This window comes from Meriones unguiculatus (genome assembly GCF_030254825.1).
Source record: "Meriones unguiculatus strain TT.TT164.6M chromosome X unlocalized genomic scaffold, Bangor_MerUng_6.1 ChrX_unordered_Scaffold_30, whole genome shotgun sequence".
Classification (NCBI taxonomy): Eukaryota; Metazoa; Chordata; class Mammalia; order Rodentia; family Muridae; genus Meriones; species Meriones unguiculatus.
Genome location: NW_026843706.1, coordinates 11,455,174 through 11,472,703, shown reverse-complemented (window position 1 = coordinate 11,472,703; position 17,530 = coordinate 11,455,174). Strand labels below are relative to the sequence as shown.

At 38.4% G+C, this 17,530-nt stretch overlaps 1 protein-coding gene across 9 annotated transcripts in view; it reads right to left on the bottom strand.

Moving 5' to 3' along the window:
• The window catches only part of Gk (glycerol kinase), a 78,444-nt gene that overhangs the window by 53,640 nt on the left and 7,274 nt on the right, over positions 1-17,530 (bottom strand). For all 9 annotated transcript variants that reach the window (XM_060376697.1, XM_060376694.1, XM_060376698.1 and 6 more), the window contains exons 2-3: positions 6,371-6,444; positions 5,567-5,673 (exon numbers count right to left, since the gene is read on the bottom strand). In XM_060376697.1, coding sequence (XP_060232680.1) covers positions 5,567-5,673; positions 6,371-6,444 — 181 coding nt within the window. The remainder of the gene's footprint in view (positions 1-5,566; positions 5,674-6,370; positions 6,445-17,530) is intronic.

Sequence of the window (17,530 nt, the reverse complement as noted above, 5' to 3'; positions counted from 1 at the left end):
AGCTCCTTGAAATCTCTGAGGTACAGTAGCAAGAGCCTAGCAACAGGTGGTTACTGTGAAGTATTCTGAAAGTGATACTTATTTTAAATTGAAAACTTCACAGTGTGGAACCACAATGAATTCACAGCTACAACGTGTCTATTTCCTCCTTGTTAATTTCCCTGTAAATCAGATGACTGGTCTTTTTAGTCACAATTCTCCAGTCACATGTCTGTCACACTGCCTTTTATATTGGCTCCTTCTGACTCATTGAGAAACTAATCTAGAGCTATTTCCATCTGATACTTGGTCCAGGATTCCTCTCCAGCCACTCCCTCTTTCTCCTCTATCTTAATTCTACTCCTTCATGCCAAGTAAAAGTGCTTTCCTTGCAGACAGTCAAAGTCCTGTGAAATTGCTTTGCTGGATTCTCTTCAAGCCACAGATATCTTTATTCCTGCACATAGATCTCATACAATACCACTGAGCTTTCCTAGTATTCGAACCTCAAATCCTGGTTTTTAAATTACATTTATTCACATACCTAAAGTACATTTATTTATTGGTGTGGGTGCTTGACATGAAGGTCAGAGAACAACTTGGAGAAATCTTGAGCTGAGATTGTAAGGCTAGACAGCAGGAGCCTTTACTAACTGAGTCATCTTATCTGTCAAAAATTAATTGCTCCCAATTTTTTAATTCTTTCTTTTGTAGAACACCACATTCAGGGTTATAATTCTCAACCATAGTTCACCTGCACCATTCACATGCATATGAATATTACATGCACAAGATACACATTTCTCGGCCTCATGGGAAGGTATTTAGAGTTATAAACACCCACATAAACAAACCAAATGGATTGGTCTTATATTGAGAAGGTCCAGACTTTACCTTAATATTTTAAGGGGTTCTTGATTGTCATTGACTGTTCATAACGTAATTTAACTATTTAAAATCTATTTGCCCGCTCAACTTGGCTGTCAATGAAAATATGCTGGACTTTGAGTCACTAGCATATAACATGAGAATTTTTCCTGTGCTGCAAATCTGTCTAAACAATTGTCGAGCTATATTTTAGGTAATTGGACTGGAGAATTCGATACTACGATGGAGCAGCTGAGAGTGGCCATTGTCACAGTAAATTCTACCAGAGTGGACGCAGGACTAGCCACAGGATTATCATCATGGATTGCTGCAGCCATGAATCATCTGAAGGAATGGGCGGGCATGGGAGCGTTAGCAGGCCTTCTGGTGTTGGTCTCCTTGGTTTGCCTGTGGTGTATATGCAAGATCAGAGTCTCACAACAGCGTAATGCAGCCATGACCATTCAGGCCTTTACAGCCATTGAAGCAGAATAGTCTCCCCAAGCATGGTTGGCTACCATAAAAAGCTAAAATGTTACGCTCAGGATGCGAGGCTAAGCACTGCACTCAGGGTCAGCTGCTTTGGACCCAGAGAAGAGCATGTCTGATTGCATGCGGGTTGATGCCCCAGGTCCCGCCTCTGAGAAAAAGGTATCGGTCGGGTCTGATGCTCTTTGGGTGGATGACACCTAAATGAACATCAGTACAAAGTCCCAATTTATTTCTAATATCAGAGATCAGACCTCTACTCTTGCCTGATGCGTCTAAAACAAAAAGGGGGAACTGTAGAGAGCTGCAGAATGCTATGCCTTAAAGATGGAGCTGGTTTCCGCCTTCCACCTTCTCGATCGTGAATGATCTCTGTCACGAACAATTCCACATTTGGCTAAGGCTGAGGATCTGGCTTGCTTCCATGTATGTGGACCTATCTGCATTGCCCACGTGGCACGCGGGGGTTGGCTACCCAGAGGCTATTTAAGCTGTGGGCTGGCTTTCTCCAGGGTCAGATGATTGTTCAAGGTTCCTGAATAAACTGCATTGAAAAAAAAATCTATTTGCCAAAGCCTGGCATGATGTTTCGTGATTGTAGTCCCAGCACATTTTGGAGGCTGGATAGGACTTTGGCTATGGGTTTGAGGTTAGACTTAGTATATTGTAAGTTCCAAACCAGTCTGGACTACACAACCACATCTTATCTCCTATCTCAAAGACAAAAAAACAAACAAGAACACGTAAGTGAACAAAAAGTTATAACAATTGAGAAAATATACTTAGAAAAATATTTGTAAATACTTAAAAGTCTTACTAATTGTTATAAAGGCCATATTGTGAATGATGTGAACCCTTTCAAAAATAAATGGGTGGGAATATAGCTCAGTGCTTATGTGTAGGGCCCTGTATAGAATTCCCAGCACTGAAATAAGTAAATAATGCTTTATTTATATCATTGTAACACATTTTGGAATAAAAACTTTAAATACACAGAGAAAAATGAAAGTTTCAAAGAACACTATGCTGCTATTACAAGCATTATGTGGGAAGACGCATTAAGTTTTTCATGCTGCGCGTGGTGACATATACCTATAATCTCAGCTGAGGCAGATGGATGGAGTTTGTAATTTCAAAGCCTGGCACATAGCTAGTCCTTGTCTCAAAACAAAACAAACAAACAAAAATCTTTTCAGCTTTTCAGGTAGTCAAAAACTGCATGTAGTTTCACATTTAAGATGTATATACAAAAATCAAAAACAAGATAGACACTAGCAGAAATTTATTTTACAGAAAAAGGTGCCTCTCTGAAGACCACCATGAGGTTCATAAATGTAAGATGTGTCAGAAAGATGTATGTCAGTTAGGGTGAAGGAGTGGACTATGAGTTCTCCTTTACTTTATCACCAAAATAACTGCTTGAGATTTTAACTCCTGAGAATCTATGTTCTCATCTTTTAAACAGTTTTTGTCCATCATTTAATAAGAAGATCTGGCACTTTAATTCTGTGTTTGTGGTAAGTCCTAAAGTAGTATTAAAGGCAAATATAACTGCCTAACACTGAGAGAGCAGCCTGCTGGCCTGCTTTGGGTTTAAATATGCTACTACAGAGTAAGGCAGAAGCTTAAATCAAAAAACATTTTTTATGGTGAGGGTGTCTGAGAAAAGATCTCAATTCAGTAGATCACTTTGATCTCGAATTTATCAGCAATTCTCTTCCCTAAGCCTCCCAAGTGCTGAGAGTATAGGCATGCATGACCACATCCAACTTTGAAGTCAATACTTTTTGACAGATGAAGTCAACTAAAATGAGTGAATCAGGAATTTGTGAAAGGTACATGACCAGATATGGTGAACTCTGATAATGAGTAAAACTAAATGATATTGCTCTCAGCTGTCAAAGCACATTTACTAGTTGTATAGGAAATAAAGTAAATGCTTTGTGAGGTTATATAAGTGTGGCTCAGAGAAAAAAAAAAACTGGTTCAAGAATTGTAAGAGTTGTGCTTTAACAACTTCTGCTAATAAACAGCTACATGTCCTACTGTTCCCTTCTCCCACCGAAGTTAAAGGAAGTTGGTCTAGGTGACTGCTGATCCTTTACAGCTTTTAAGTATTATTACCTTGAATTCTACATAGGAAAGCAAAAGCTTGCCCATTCTGCAGCCAATTCAGAAAATCATCAGGGGAAAGCCATAGTGTAGCTAGCCTGGTATGGCAGACATTATGAGAGTTTCTCATCTTTGGCTGTAGGCTTGTGGTTGCAAAGAATCACTTTGAATTGGTATGACTTTTATATTGGATAAATGAGTGTGCCAAAAAAGATAATTGTCTTAATCCCAGAACTTGGGAGGAAGAGGTAGGTGTATCTCTGTGAGTCCAAGGCTAGCCTGGTCTACATATAGAGAAGTCCAGGACAGCTAACTCTACAGGCGGAGAAGTAGGAGGAAGGGGAGGAGAAGACAGGTACATGTTTAAGCCTTATAGGACTGTTACTGCCAGTGCAAGACAAGTGTCATCTTTACATAGACTGCAAAACCCAGAAAGACTGGTACACCAGTGGGCCTCCCGCTTCATCTGTCAGGAAGGTAAAATAATGTCAGTGCCAGAGTCAGTTACTCTGGACTCTATAGTAAACCTCTCTTTAAGCTGTGTAGTTTATTTATGCATCTGAGGCAATGACTCTTGACAACTGAGCACCTGTTAATTGTTTATTCTGTTTCAGATGGTAACACTATCATAAAAAAAGGATAACAGTCATTTTGATGTACAGCTCACATAAATTTGGTGATTGCACTTCTATTTAGATGTAAGAATAAGCCATGTATTGTGGCACATGCCTTTAATCCCAGCAGAGACAGGTAGAAATAGAACTCTCCTTCTCTAGCACCATGTCTGCTGTGTGCTGCCATGCCATGCTTCCTACCATGATGATAATGGACTAAACCTTTGAACTGTAAGCCAGCACAAATTAAATGTTCTCCTTTGTGGGAATTGCCATGGTCAAGGTGTCTCTTCACAGCACTAGAAACCTATCTAAGACAGACCTTGTCTAAAAAAAACCAAATCAATAATAACAACAAAAACAATCAAATAAAGAAAAATTCCATTATGAAAAAAAATATCTTAGGAACATGGCAAGTCTGAGAGACAAGAGGATATGAATCAAAACACCAAAAGAATGGATGGTGGTTCCTTCTATGGGTAGTCAAACTACCTAAGCAAATAAGTAAATACATAATAGTTTAAAAAATACTTGGAAGAGTGATGCATGCCTATAATCCTAGTACTTAAGAAACAGGGGAGACAATCACAGCAAATTTCAAGCCAGAAAGGTCTATTTAGTAAACCCTCATTAAAAAAAAAAAAATTCAAATTGGGTGCCGTGGCACATGCCTGTTTTTCCAGCACTTGGAAGGCAGAGGCAGGAGGATCTCTGTGAGTTCAAGGTCAGCCTGGTCTACAAAGTTCAGGCCAGCCATGGTTACACAGGGAAACCATATTTCGAAAAACCAAAAATGAATTCAAAGGGAAAAGAAAACAAAGAACGACTAAACTCCAATTTTAATTTCTAACATATAAATAGAAGATCCATTAACTTTTATTTAATTTTTTTCATTTTACTTTTTTATTATTATTTTTGTCTCTCATATATTACATCCTGACTGCAGTTTCTCCTCTCCTTCCAGTCCCTTCCTTACCATCCCCCCATATCCACTCCTCCTCCTTTCTCTTCAGAAAAGTGCATGCCTCCCAGGAATATCAACCAAACATGGCATATACATGGGATGTTTATTTTTCTTCAAATATTTTTTTCTCTAAAGTGTCACAAGACTGATCCCTCAAGTCCCTTGAAATGTCAGCAAAAAAAAAAAAAAAAAAAAAAATGTAAGCAAAATGTCAGAGAAGAGAAGGCTCCGATGGCCACCTAATCTGAGGCAAACCTTTGTAATCTGAGGTAAACACCCTATCATATCACTCAGTTTTTAAATTTTCAATATGGCATTTATTAGTATCTGAAATGAACTTGTACTGTCTCCTTTTATTGTTCCTCATGTTCATCAGAATAAAATGTCTGTGTGAATAGGGACTAAATCTTGTTTATTGTTGTGCCCACAAGTTCTAACAAAAAAGGCTTGCAGTGCATAAAGACTCAATTATAAGCTGAAAGAATAAATTAATGAATGGGACTGGTCGAGATGTACTATATGAGGAAAATAATTGAAATACCTTTAATGTTGGAAACATCAATATTGAGCTGTCCAAGTTTTTCACACGTTTTCTCTATACATTCATAAACAGACTGCAGGATTTCCTTCGGGTCTTGTTCTACCCATCTTTGGATCAAAAACATAAATGTGTTAGTCTCCAAAAATTCAGTACAAATCTAACATGTTTCCACAGATAAGTTAACTTACTAGATGTACCTAGTACATAAGTGAAAAAATAGGGTAAGCAAACCGTATTTATATTTTACATTCTAAAGGAATAAAAAGAAACCATTTCCCTTACATGTTCTTAAATTTTTCTTATTCCTCACAGAGTAATATAATAATTTATCCTTCTAAGGACATTCATTAACCAGGTGGCTCACATTTCAGATCCCAGGAATTGGGAAGCTAAGGCAGCATGACCATTTTAAGTTCTAGGCCAGACTGGTCTGTAGACTGAAACTACCCTGGTTCCAAAACCAAACAAAATAAAGCAAAACCCCTAAAAAGTAATAATTTTGCCACTGTTACAGGGACATAGAAATAAATGACTTCAGAGTTAGTGCAGAATTTCTGATAGTTAGTAGTGTTTTGTTATATTATTTATATTACTTATACTTTGCTTTCCATCACTGAATTCCTAAGCTACCCATGGTTAAGACATTTTGGCTAAGTTACTAAATTATAGCTTTATTTCTTGACCAATCACATCCTCTCAGGTCTTCTCAAGAGGCTATTGGCTAAGTCTACTATACCAATCCAAAACATACATGAGGTGAGATAAATCAATATATGGCATGTCTTTAAATATTAAGAAACATACCCTTCTCTTGGGAATTCCTGTTTTATTTCTACTTGATGATGACTAAGAAGTTCAGCTGTCTTTGAATTGAAAACCTGAAAAACACATCAGTATGAAAATGCAGGTTGATATCACATCTGTTTGAAGGTACTAAGCAATGAAATTCTTATTAGCATATAGAAAATATTGAATCATATCAAATGACCAAAAATGATGTTTGGTTTATTCTTCAGACAGAATCATAAAACATTGCAATGTGGGTGGCTGTACAGATGATTCAGTGGTTAAGACCACTTGCTTTTCTCTCAGAGGACTCAAGTTCGATTCCCAGCAGCCACTTCAGTTGACTTATAACGTCCTGTAACTCCAACTCCAAAAGGTCTGATGCTCTTGTCTGGCTTCTGTGGGTGTGTGTAGGTACACTAATGGGCTACTTTCAAGGTACGTGCTTCCTAAACACACACACACACAGAGGAGGGGAGGATGATACAACAAACACATACATACAAACAATAAAAATGTAGTCAGGCATGGTGGCACACACATTTAAGCCCAGCACTCAGGGAGGCAGAGGTAGGCAGATGCTATAAGTTTCAGGTCAACCTGATCTATAAAACGAGTTCAAGATAGCCAAAGCTACACAATAAACATTATCTTGAAAAAAGAAAAATAATAATAAAATAAAATAAAAATATATCAAAATAGCAATGTCAAATCAAAAATAACTTCTCATAACCAGGATTGATGGGAACTCACACTCAGGAGGATAAGGGAAAAGAAACCAGAGTTTGAGGCTAGCCTGAGCTACAATGTGACATCCTATCTATAAAAAGTATAAACAATTTCTCCAAAACACAAAAACAAAAACAAAAACTGAGGGCTAGAGAGGTGACTCAGTGGTCCCTGGTTTCCATTCTCAGTAACCATATGGCAGTTCACAACCCTCTGTTACTTCAGTTCTAGGAGATTTGGCACCCTCTGGGCTCCATGGACATCAGGCATGCATGTAGTGTACACACAGGCAAAACACACACACATAAAAATAAATCCTTCTTTAAAAAAAATGAAAGAATATCTTCTGAGATGGTACTGTAAACCTGATCAGGGGCCTATGGCTGGGAAGGCTATAGGCTTAGAAGGGAACCTATTACTGCTTTGCTAAATGGACATGTTATTAAACTGACTTCCAAAAAATTCACGTATACTATACCCAGAGATTAGTTCTGCCCTCAGTCCTAATTAGAGAAGCTTCTGGTAGCTGTTGGGGAAGCAGTTAATACAGAGACTCATTAGTGGTCAATGTGTTAAGAGTAAAAAAGTGATGATGTATGATAGGACATCTATTCCATCCCTCCAAGAATTGGGGAATCTTCAGAGAAGAGAAGATGAGACAATGAAAGAGCTGGAAGATGATTGGTATGGCACAAAAGATGTCTTCTAGACATGGTTGTTGCCCTCATAAACCCACTACAGCTATGCTTACCTGCACAAAACAAACAACAAATAAACAAAAAACTACACCAGATTCCATCTGTCAGCATTTCATCACAGACAGAGAGGGGCTCAGAGGGGATCACCACCCCTGACACAGTTTTGGCATGCATGCTCATGAAACCACCTATAATTAAAGTCAGTAGGTCACACATAAAATAAAAGGCAATGTAAGAGCAGGTCTTCATGGGCAGAAGAGTTTCCGCAGAAAATGAAGGAAGAGATGAGAGAGGGCAAAGAGGGTGAAAAACAGCTAAAATTCCCTATCCCCATGCTTGAATGTATTAAAGAAAAAATACTGAAATTACATTTAAGAGAATTTCTCTTGAGAAAAAAGATACAGAAAAAATTTTTTTAAATGAGGAAATTTCTGCCAGGTGTGGTGGTATACACCTGTAACCTCAGCATTTTCTGCAGACTTAGGCAGGAGGATTGCCATGAGTTTGAAGCCAGACTGAGCTACATAGCAAGGTTAAGTCAAAAAAAAAAAAAAAAGGCAGCTCTTTATCTATAAATAAACCAAGATGATTCTTTACACAATGAAAATTAATACAAATAATAGCATGAACTTTCTTGAAAAATTAAGAATAAGAAAGTTGCTATATTCTCATTCATCTTGGATAAGAAAGATGCTCAGGCAGGATTGAGTGCTGTGAATTCCTTTGCAGGGAGATGCAGTGGTGCCTTCATCAAGCTCTTATAACAGGGAAATAGAGCCCTATCAGCAAGTAGAGACATGGTTAACTGGAAGACTCCTCTACCTAGGCACTCTTTGGGGCATCTGTGTCATCAACTGCAGATCCTTGATACAAAACATTAAAACCTGGGGCTGGAGAGATGGCTCAGCAGTAAAGCACTGGCTGTTCTTCCAAAGGTCCTGAGTTCAATTCCCAGCAACTATATGGTAGCTCATAAAAATCTGTAATGTGATCTTGTGCCCTCTTCTGGTGTGCAGTCACAAATGCAGGCAGAATATTGCATGGTTTCAGAAGAATGCATAATTTAACTAACATCAACTCTCCAAATTACTGTAATTATAGCATAAAAGTAATTTCTAATTAGTTCATAGAGTAGTTCTTTCTAGGGCCAAGGCTGTACTATGTTGATGATAGGTCTGTAGAAGCCTGGAACTCTCTAAGGATTTACTCTAGGCAAAACCACATGTGGGCATAGATTTTTGTAGATCCATAGAGAGAAAGGAAGATTTGAAATTTGTACCCAACAGTGACAAATGGTTAGAAAATGAAGGAGAGAGGGGAAAGAAGAGAGGAAAGCTCACTAGAATATGTTATATAAGTTACAGATTAGTAAGAACTGATGAGAAAAGTCTATATATGGTGCTTTTCATATTTGGAAAGCTGACCTTTGCCAATAAAACAGGCACTGTAACGAAGCAAGAATTATAACAACCATTTTCAAAAATCGTCCAGGAAAGTCTTGTCTGTCTCCAAATGTATTTCAAGGGACTTCAGGTCAAAACAATTTCTTCTAATCGGACTGTAACCGTGAGGGTGTTCTCCTAGTGACATCAAGGTGACTTTTCAATGGTTCTAGGAGATATAACACTGCAATATGTTGAATGGAGAGGTAGATACGAGATATCCACAAGTTGAACATTAATTGTTTTTTATTCAAATAAGAGAAGAAGAAAGAATTTTAATTTTTTTTTCAATCTGAAGAACTTCATGAAGGATGTAAGGATCAAAAGTGTTGACCTTTGGAACATCAATAGCTACATACTTTAGCTGATGTCTATTTCTTTGGGAAAAAACATAACTTGAGATGATTCCAGAATCTGAAGAAAACAAATTGATATTCCTTTATGTCCAATGGTCAAAGAACAAATGCAAGATCAATCCTGACTCCCCAGGCCACAGTGAGATGCTTTTCCATCTAAACAATAGCTCTATTGAGATGAACACAATCGCTGCATATATGCTTTTCTCAATTTAGGGGCACAAGTCCGTGAAATCAAAGGGATCCAGTGTACGTGTCAAAGGAACATCATAGCCCGGAGTGCTGACATATATATTTGTATGAACTTCTTTTTACAAAGACTGTGTGTATGTGTGAGAGAGACCGAGAGACAGACAGAATGACCTTGGAGTTTTTATTACAAAAAAAAATTATTTTCATGTATTTATCCTAAGAAATGTGATTTCCTTTGAAATAAGAAATGCTGCTGTGCATTAATTCTATATCTGTTCCTCAAGTTCACTCAATAAAAATTGCTTTTATAGTGAAAAAACAAAAGAAAATTACCTGTCCAATGCAGACTAAGAAAAACAACAGCAAAATGAAGCCAGTTGCTTCCTTCCTTTGGCATAATACATACCAGTTTTTTCTGGAGAAGTGATAAACATACAGCAAGAAGGAAAATCCTTTGAGAAGATAAAATATCTTACAAGTCAAAGGTTAACTCAACATCATAAAAAAAAAATACCTGACAGAACCCCATGCCATATCTTATGATTTACAACTTAGTACTAGTGTAGATGCCTAGGCCATATGCTCAATTAGCTGTGATTTGTTTATTGACATATCTCCAGGACACAGAATGGTATATTGCGCCTTCATTGAAGATCTGAATATATACTCTACTATAAGTACTTACTTGCAGAAAAATTATGAGATAAGAATAGCAGAGGTAGGTATGGAGGCTCACATATGTAATGTAATAAATGGGGAGGCAGAGGCAGGATACTTGCTACAAGTTTGAGGCTAGCTTGGTCTTAGATTATCTAGATACTGAATTACAGGTCATCTAGAGAACTAGCAAATAAATAAACATCTCAAAAATACAAAAGGGGGAAGAAAAGGAAATGATGGATAAAATGAGATGGTAGAGTGCTAGTGTAGTTTAGGTGGTGGGACTGCTTACCAAGCGTGTACTATAAGCCTTGGGTTTGATACCCAGAACTGCATGAAGCTAAAAAAGTAGTGGTATATATACCTATAAACCTACAGCTCACACTTAAGTGTTATTGACAGGAAGATCAAGAGTTCAAGGCCAGACTGGTCTACAGCCTCTGTCTGAAATAGCCCCTGTCAAAAACAGTGATACATGCCTTTCATTCCAGCACTCATTTGAAAAATAGGGACAGGCAGACCTCTGAGTTTGGGGTCAACCTCCTACAAGATTTACAAGGCCAGTAAAAGATACCTAGTAAGATTTTGTTTCAAAGTAAGTAAAAAACAAAAAATGGCAGGAGTGAGGTATGGTGACTCATACTTGGAATCCCAGGACTGGAGAGGCTAAGACAGGAGGACTAACAATTTTGAAGCTAGCCTCAGCTGCATGGTAAGTTCCAGGCCAGTCTAGGCTATAGTGTGAGGGTCTTTCTAGATGGGAAGATGGCTCAATAAGAGCATCTTTCTAAAAAATAATAGTAGGGAGAATGGCTGGGGAGAAGGGAGGAAGGTAAAGAATAAGGAAAAAAATAAAATGATGAATAGTCTTATAAGGCTAGGAGGTCTACAGTAAATCATTGTTCATATATATCTAGGTTCATAGTCTTAAGGAATTTTATGGTGGAAGGCAATAATAAATAACATTACTAGTAGCAAGAATGCTACTTGGTTGTTACAGGTTGTTTTTGCCAAAGTGATTTCAGAAGCCTTTGTCAACCCTGCCACCTGTAATACAGGCACCTGAAAAGGAAGAGCAGGACCATGAATTTCAGGTCAGCCTGGGTTCCAGGAGACCCTGTCTCAGAAAAACAAACAAAACCAAAGCATATTGAGGTTATGGGACATGCTAAAGAACCTGCGGTATGGCCCAGCATTTTTAGACAGTTCTTATTGCTTTTCCAGGACTTTTCAAGAGATGGGAAGGAAAGACAATAAAAACCCTCCAGATGGGCCTGTGGATTAGATCCTACCTGCAGTTCACATGTGGACTTCAGCTTCCAGCTTCAAGTTCCTCAAAAAAAAATGAAGTTAACAACAGAGTTTTTAAGATGAAACCAAAGATATTACCAATTGAAACCTGTGGCTCTAATACACTATGCTCATATTTACCAGGAAAGAGAGCCAGATTAGACAATGCTGACAAACTGCTAAGAATCAGCTTTCTCAATATCCATTCGGTATGTGCTGGCTAGTTTTATGGCAACTCGACACAAGCTAGAGTCATCAGGGAAGTGGGAGCCTCAGCTGATAAAATGCCTCCATAGGACTGGGATGAAGGCAAGCCTGTAGAGATTTTCTTAGTGACTGATGTAGGATAGCCCAGCCCATTGTGTGTGATGCCACTAGCCCTGGGCTGGTGGTTCTGGGTTCTATAAAAAAAGCAGGCTGAGTTAAGTCCTGAGGAGCAAGCCAGGTAAGTAGCATTCTTCCATGGCCTCTGCATCAGTTCCTGCCGTTAGGTCCCTGCCCTGCTTGAGTTCCTGTCCTGACTTCCTTCAACAGCAATATGGAAGCATAAGCTGAATAAACGCTTCCCTCCTCAAGTTGCTTTGGACAGGTGTTTAATCAGAGCAAACACAGTGCTTTTCGACTTTGACATCATACTACCATTATTGCTACTTTTAATCATCTATCCCATGGTAGTGATACAAGTAAAACTGCTAAGAGACAAAGACACATCTCATGCAGACACGTGGGAGTCATGTAAGGTCTCCCAGAAGAGGTAAATTCTAAAGTGGTTGAACATAAGTATGGCACATGGGGCATGAAGTCCCTGTGTGTAGGGTGCAGAGGTGGATGAGAGTACACAATGTGCTCTATGTTTATGATAGGAATAGAGGGAGGGAAGGCTGGGCCCAGGGAAACCACTATATTATATCTACAGTAATAACAAGTATGACATAAAGAGGATTCTATCAGGATAGCAGCAACAGTTGGTGCTGAGAGACTTGAAATCAAAGCACAGAGGCTGCAAAAAGGAAAGGACATGTGGCTGGCTAGCATGTGTAGACAGTGTTTACAAGAAAAAGGGGAGGGCATATACAGTCGTTGCAGGGCAGAAAAAATACAGAAGTGAAGGACTCTATTTATAATCCCAGCAATTATTGGGAGGCTGGGGCAGGATTCTTGTGAATCTGAGTGCAGCCTATGTGATATACTGAGTTCCAGGCCTGCCTAAGACCGTGAGACTCTGCCTCAATAGATAGATAGATAGATAAATTCCAAATTTCAGTTTAGACAATGCTCATTTGAGGTGTTGTTCTGGCTCAGAGTAAGGATGCCTAGCAATCAGTTGTTCCTATTGTTCATTCAGGCCATTGGTTTAAAGAAATATCTATTCTTAGAATTTCATGTGGGCCAAAGAAGTGAACAAAAACTTCATGTTTGGCATAAATCAGAGGCAAAAAACGCACAGGGCCTGGAGCATACAAAGCTTGGAGAGGTTAAGCCCTGTCCACATCAGCTGTTTGATTTTCATTTTTTCTGAGCCTCACAAATTTTCCATCTGTGAAAAGACTGAATGGCTAGCTGGTCATGGTAATGCATGTTTATAATCCCAGTAAAGCAAGTATGAGAATTTTAGACCAAACCTAAGGTTGGCTATACAGACCAAAACAGTCTGAATAAAAAAAACCTAAACCTAGGTATGGAAGATCATATGTATTATCCCACATCGGGAGGCTGGGGAGGATTCTTGTGAATTTGAGTCCAGCCTGTGTTATATAGTAAGTTTCAGGCCTGTCTGAGACCATAAGACCTGTCTCAATAAATAAAATATACAAATACCGAAAATAAATGAAAGTCCGATATGGTGGCTTGTATTTATAGTCTCAGAATTTAGGAAGTGGAGGCAGAAAGATCAGGAGTTGAAGGTCATCCATCCTTGGCTACATATTGTGTTTGAGGCCATATGGGGTAAATAAGATTGTGTCCCAAAAATAACAAGCGGATAAATCATGTAGTTCTCGACATTATGCCTCAATTCGATTTTCTTCTGGGGAGGCTATAGGTATAATACAGTGGTAAAACAGTTGCTTGAGTCCTGATTTAGATTCCCAGTATCAAAACAATAAGGGGGCTGGGTCTGGAGAAATGGCTTAGTGATTAAGAATACTGACTATTTTAGAAAGGTTCTGAGGATCAAACTCAGGTTTGCATGCTTGAACTGAACTATCTCCTCAGGACCAGAATTTTGTGTCCAACACTCACATGAGTTCACAAGCTTCTCTAATTCCGGGAGATCTGAGGCCTTCTTCTGGCCTCCCTGAGTACTAAGTATGCATACATACATACAGACTATATATCCAAACACATAAACTTTTTTAAAGGTAAAAAATAGAAAGAGAGCAAGAAAAAAATTAACATAAAGGGTGTAAATACAGCATGAGTAATAAAATGTTTGCTAAGAATGCATAAAGCCCCGAGTTCAATGTCCCACACATAATAAAGCGGTAATGGTAGTGTGTACCTATAATCTCTAGACACAGGCAACAAAGCCAGGAAGATCAGAACTTTGAGGTTATCTTCAGCTATAGAGTAAGCTCAAGGCTAGCCTGAACTATGAGCCCTGTGTACATAAAAGTTAATGTAGAAAGGCATTTGGTATAGTGCAGATACAGTATAGTATATATCTAGTTGTTGTTTCCAATACTACAGCTGTTATTTCTCCTTCTACCTAGATGTTACTCTGATTACTGCATTACCTAGAAATGCTAGAAGCAGAATTAGATCATGACAAGGAGAGCTGAGCTGCACAATGTGACACATACTTGTAATCCTAATATTTGGGAGGTAAAAGGCAGGAAGATCTTGATTTCAAAGCCAGTGTTAACTATGTAGCAACTGAAGAGATTTGGGCTGTGTGAGACTCTGTCTCCAAAAAAAAAAAAAAAAAAAAAAAAAAACCACACAAAAACAAAACCCTTAAAAAAGTCACCAGATCTCTTTTCTACCTCTATAACTAAATTACTATTCAAGTTCAGAGATTTTTGTTTTCTTTTGTTTTTCAAGACAGGGTTTCTCTGTGTAGCCCTGGCTGTCCTAGACTCTCTTTAGAGACCAGTCTGCCTCTGCCTCTGCCTCTGCCTCTGCTGGAATTAAAGACACTGAAATAATATTAACTGCAGAATGAAAATTATTATTTTATAAGTTTTACAATAATTCACTGAAACATTTTGATGTATATATTCCCTGACTTATAAAGAGTCATAGAAAGATGACATGTTCAATTTCCTAAGTGTCCTGTAGGTTTGCTTCCGTTATCCTATGACTAATTTAGTTAGCCCTGTCATCATAAACATGCATATTCATTTTCTTCTTGCCCATACAATCCTTCCAAGAGCCTACTCTTTTATGGTACATTAAAATTTACTATGTGTTAAGACAGTATTCAGGAATGTAGGTTGGATGTGGTGGCAGAAGAGGCAGGACGACTAACAGCTCAATGTCATCCTCATCGACATGGCCCGTTCTAGGCCAGTCTGCATCACATTAAATCTTATGTCAAAAATCAAAAACAAAAACAGAATAAGAAAACCGTTTTACAAATTTGCATGTCCAGAAGTAAAAATACTAGACACAAATGTATTACATTGCAAAACGGACCAGAAAAGTGTTATTGGTCTAATGCCACAGAAGATAACACAGAATTTTTTTTGGACAAGATCTTGCTGCATCATCCAAATTGGCCTCTAATTTGCAATCCTCTTGCCTTGGTATCACAAGAAGAATATAAACATGTACCATCACACCATGTCCTAACAATGAAATAGTAGGGGTTGGTGAGAAGATTCATCAAGTACAGATATTTGCTACCAAGCCAGAGGACCTGAGTCCAATTCCTGAGACTACATGTTAGAAGGAAAGAACCAACTCTGCTAAGTTATCCTCTGACCTTCACACACACACACACACACACACACACACACACACACACACACATCAAATAAAATGCAATTTTAAAACAGTTTGAATGAAATTGTAGCCTAGAGTAGCTAAGAGCACATGGTGCCCAATCATGAGAACAAGAGTTAGGAATCCCAGTATTCATATTGGGTAACTTTAGCTCTAAGAGATGTGATATCCTCTTCTGACTTCTATAAGACTCACACAGACATATATACAGAAACATGCACATAGAAGTAAAATAAAATCTTTAAAAAAAAACAAGGGCTGGATAAATGGGCCCACTTTTTCTTCTAGAGGAGCAGGGTTCAAGTCCCAGCAACCACAATTCAACAACTATCTGCAACTCTAGTTCCAGGGTATCCAATGACCTCTTCTGGCCTCTGTGGGTACCAGGCATCCATATAGTACACAGACACATAATGCAGGCAAAACACTCATACATGCAAAATAAAATAAAAATATATTTTTTAAAGTGAAAGTGTGCTGGTACAGTGTTCAGGTACAAAGGTGCTTGCTGCCAGGCCTGACTACCTGAGGTCACTTCAAGACCCACACGATGGAATAACAGAACAAACTCCCATACGTACAAGTTTCAAAAAGTGTGTACATGCACATACACACACACAGACACACTATATGTAATAAAAATGTTAATGAAATTGTAGGCTGGGGGTGGTGGCACATATCTGCAATCCCAGCATTTGGGAAGCAGAGACAGGTGAATCAGGGGCCATCCTTGGCTACATACCGAATTTGAGGATAGCCCAGGTTGCATAAGGTCATCAGAAACAAAAACAAATTTGTAAAGTGAGACATGTAGCTCAGTGGTCCTTTCTAGTATTTATAAGGCCCTGTCCTTGGTCTCTAGTACTACAAAATATTTTTTACTTCAGGACAAATACAGAGATCTAATATAGATAGTGGCCAAATTTTACATTTTCCGAGTTTCTTATTCAGTCAACACATCTCAGTCCCAAGTTCCTTTCATGCACTTACTCTTGTAAGTGACTATTACATGCCTTTAGGAAAGAAACAAGATATAGCTTATTCCTTCAAGTTCAAAAATCAAAAGCTCCTAAGAGTTGGATAGGGTGGTTCATTCCTGTAATTGCAGCATGTAAGAAGGTGAAACAGGAAGATAATCATGTGTATGAGGCCAGCCTAGGCTACATAGTGAGCTCCAGGCCAGCCCAATCTCCAGTTAAGAAAAAGAAAAATAAGGGTTGGAGAGATGGCTTAGCAGTTAAGAGCACTGGCAGCTCTTCCAGATGTCCTGAGTTCAATTCCTAGCATTCACATGATGACTCACAACCATCTATAATGTGATCTGATGCCCCTTTTCGGCATGCAGGTGTACATTCAGATAGAGCACTCATATACATAAAATAAATAAAACATTTAAAAAAAGAAAAACAAAAAATGTGTTGAATAAGAAAGAAAGAAAAAGAAAAAAAGGAAATTAGAATACTTCTTTTATTTATTCCTTTTCTTTCTTTTTTTTTTTTTTTAAAGACAAGATCTTGCTGCATAGCCCAAATTGGCCTCCAATTTGCAGTTCTTTGGCACTGGTATCAAAAGAAGAGATTACAGACATGAATTATCACACCATTTCCTAACAATGAAATTCTAGTGGACAGTGACAAGACTCATCATGCACAGGTATTTGCTACCAAAAGAAAGGAAAGAAAAGGAGAGAAGAAAGGAGAGAGGAGAGAGAAGAGAGGAGAGGAGAAGAGGAGAGAAAGGAAGGAAGAGGGAAATCTATCCATAAGCTTTTTGAGATCTCTAAGCATAATGAGAAAACTGGGACCAAGGCAATGTTTCTTGCCAAGGTAAGCACGGAACTACAATTCTTGTCATTCCTCATATATA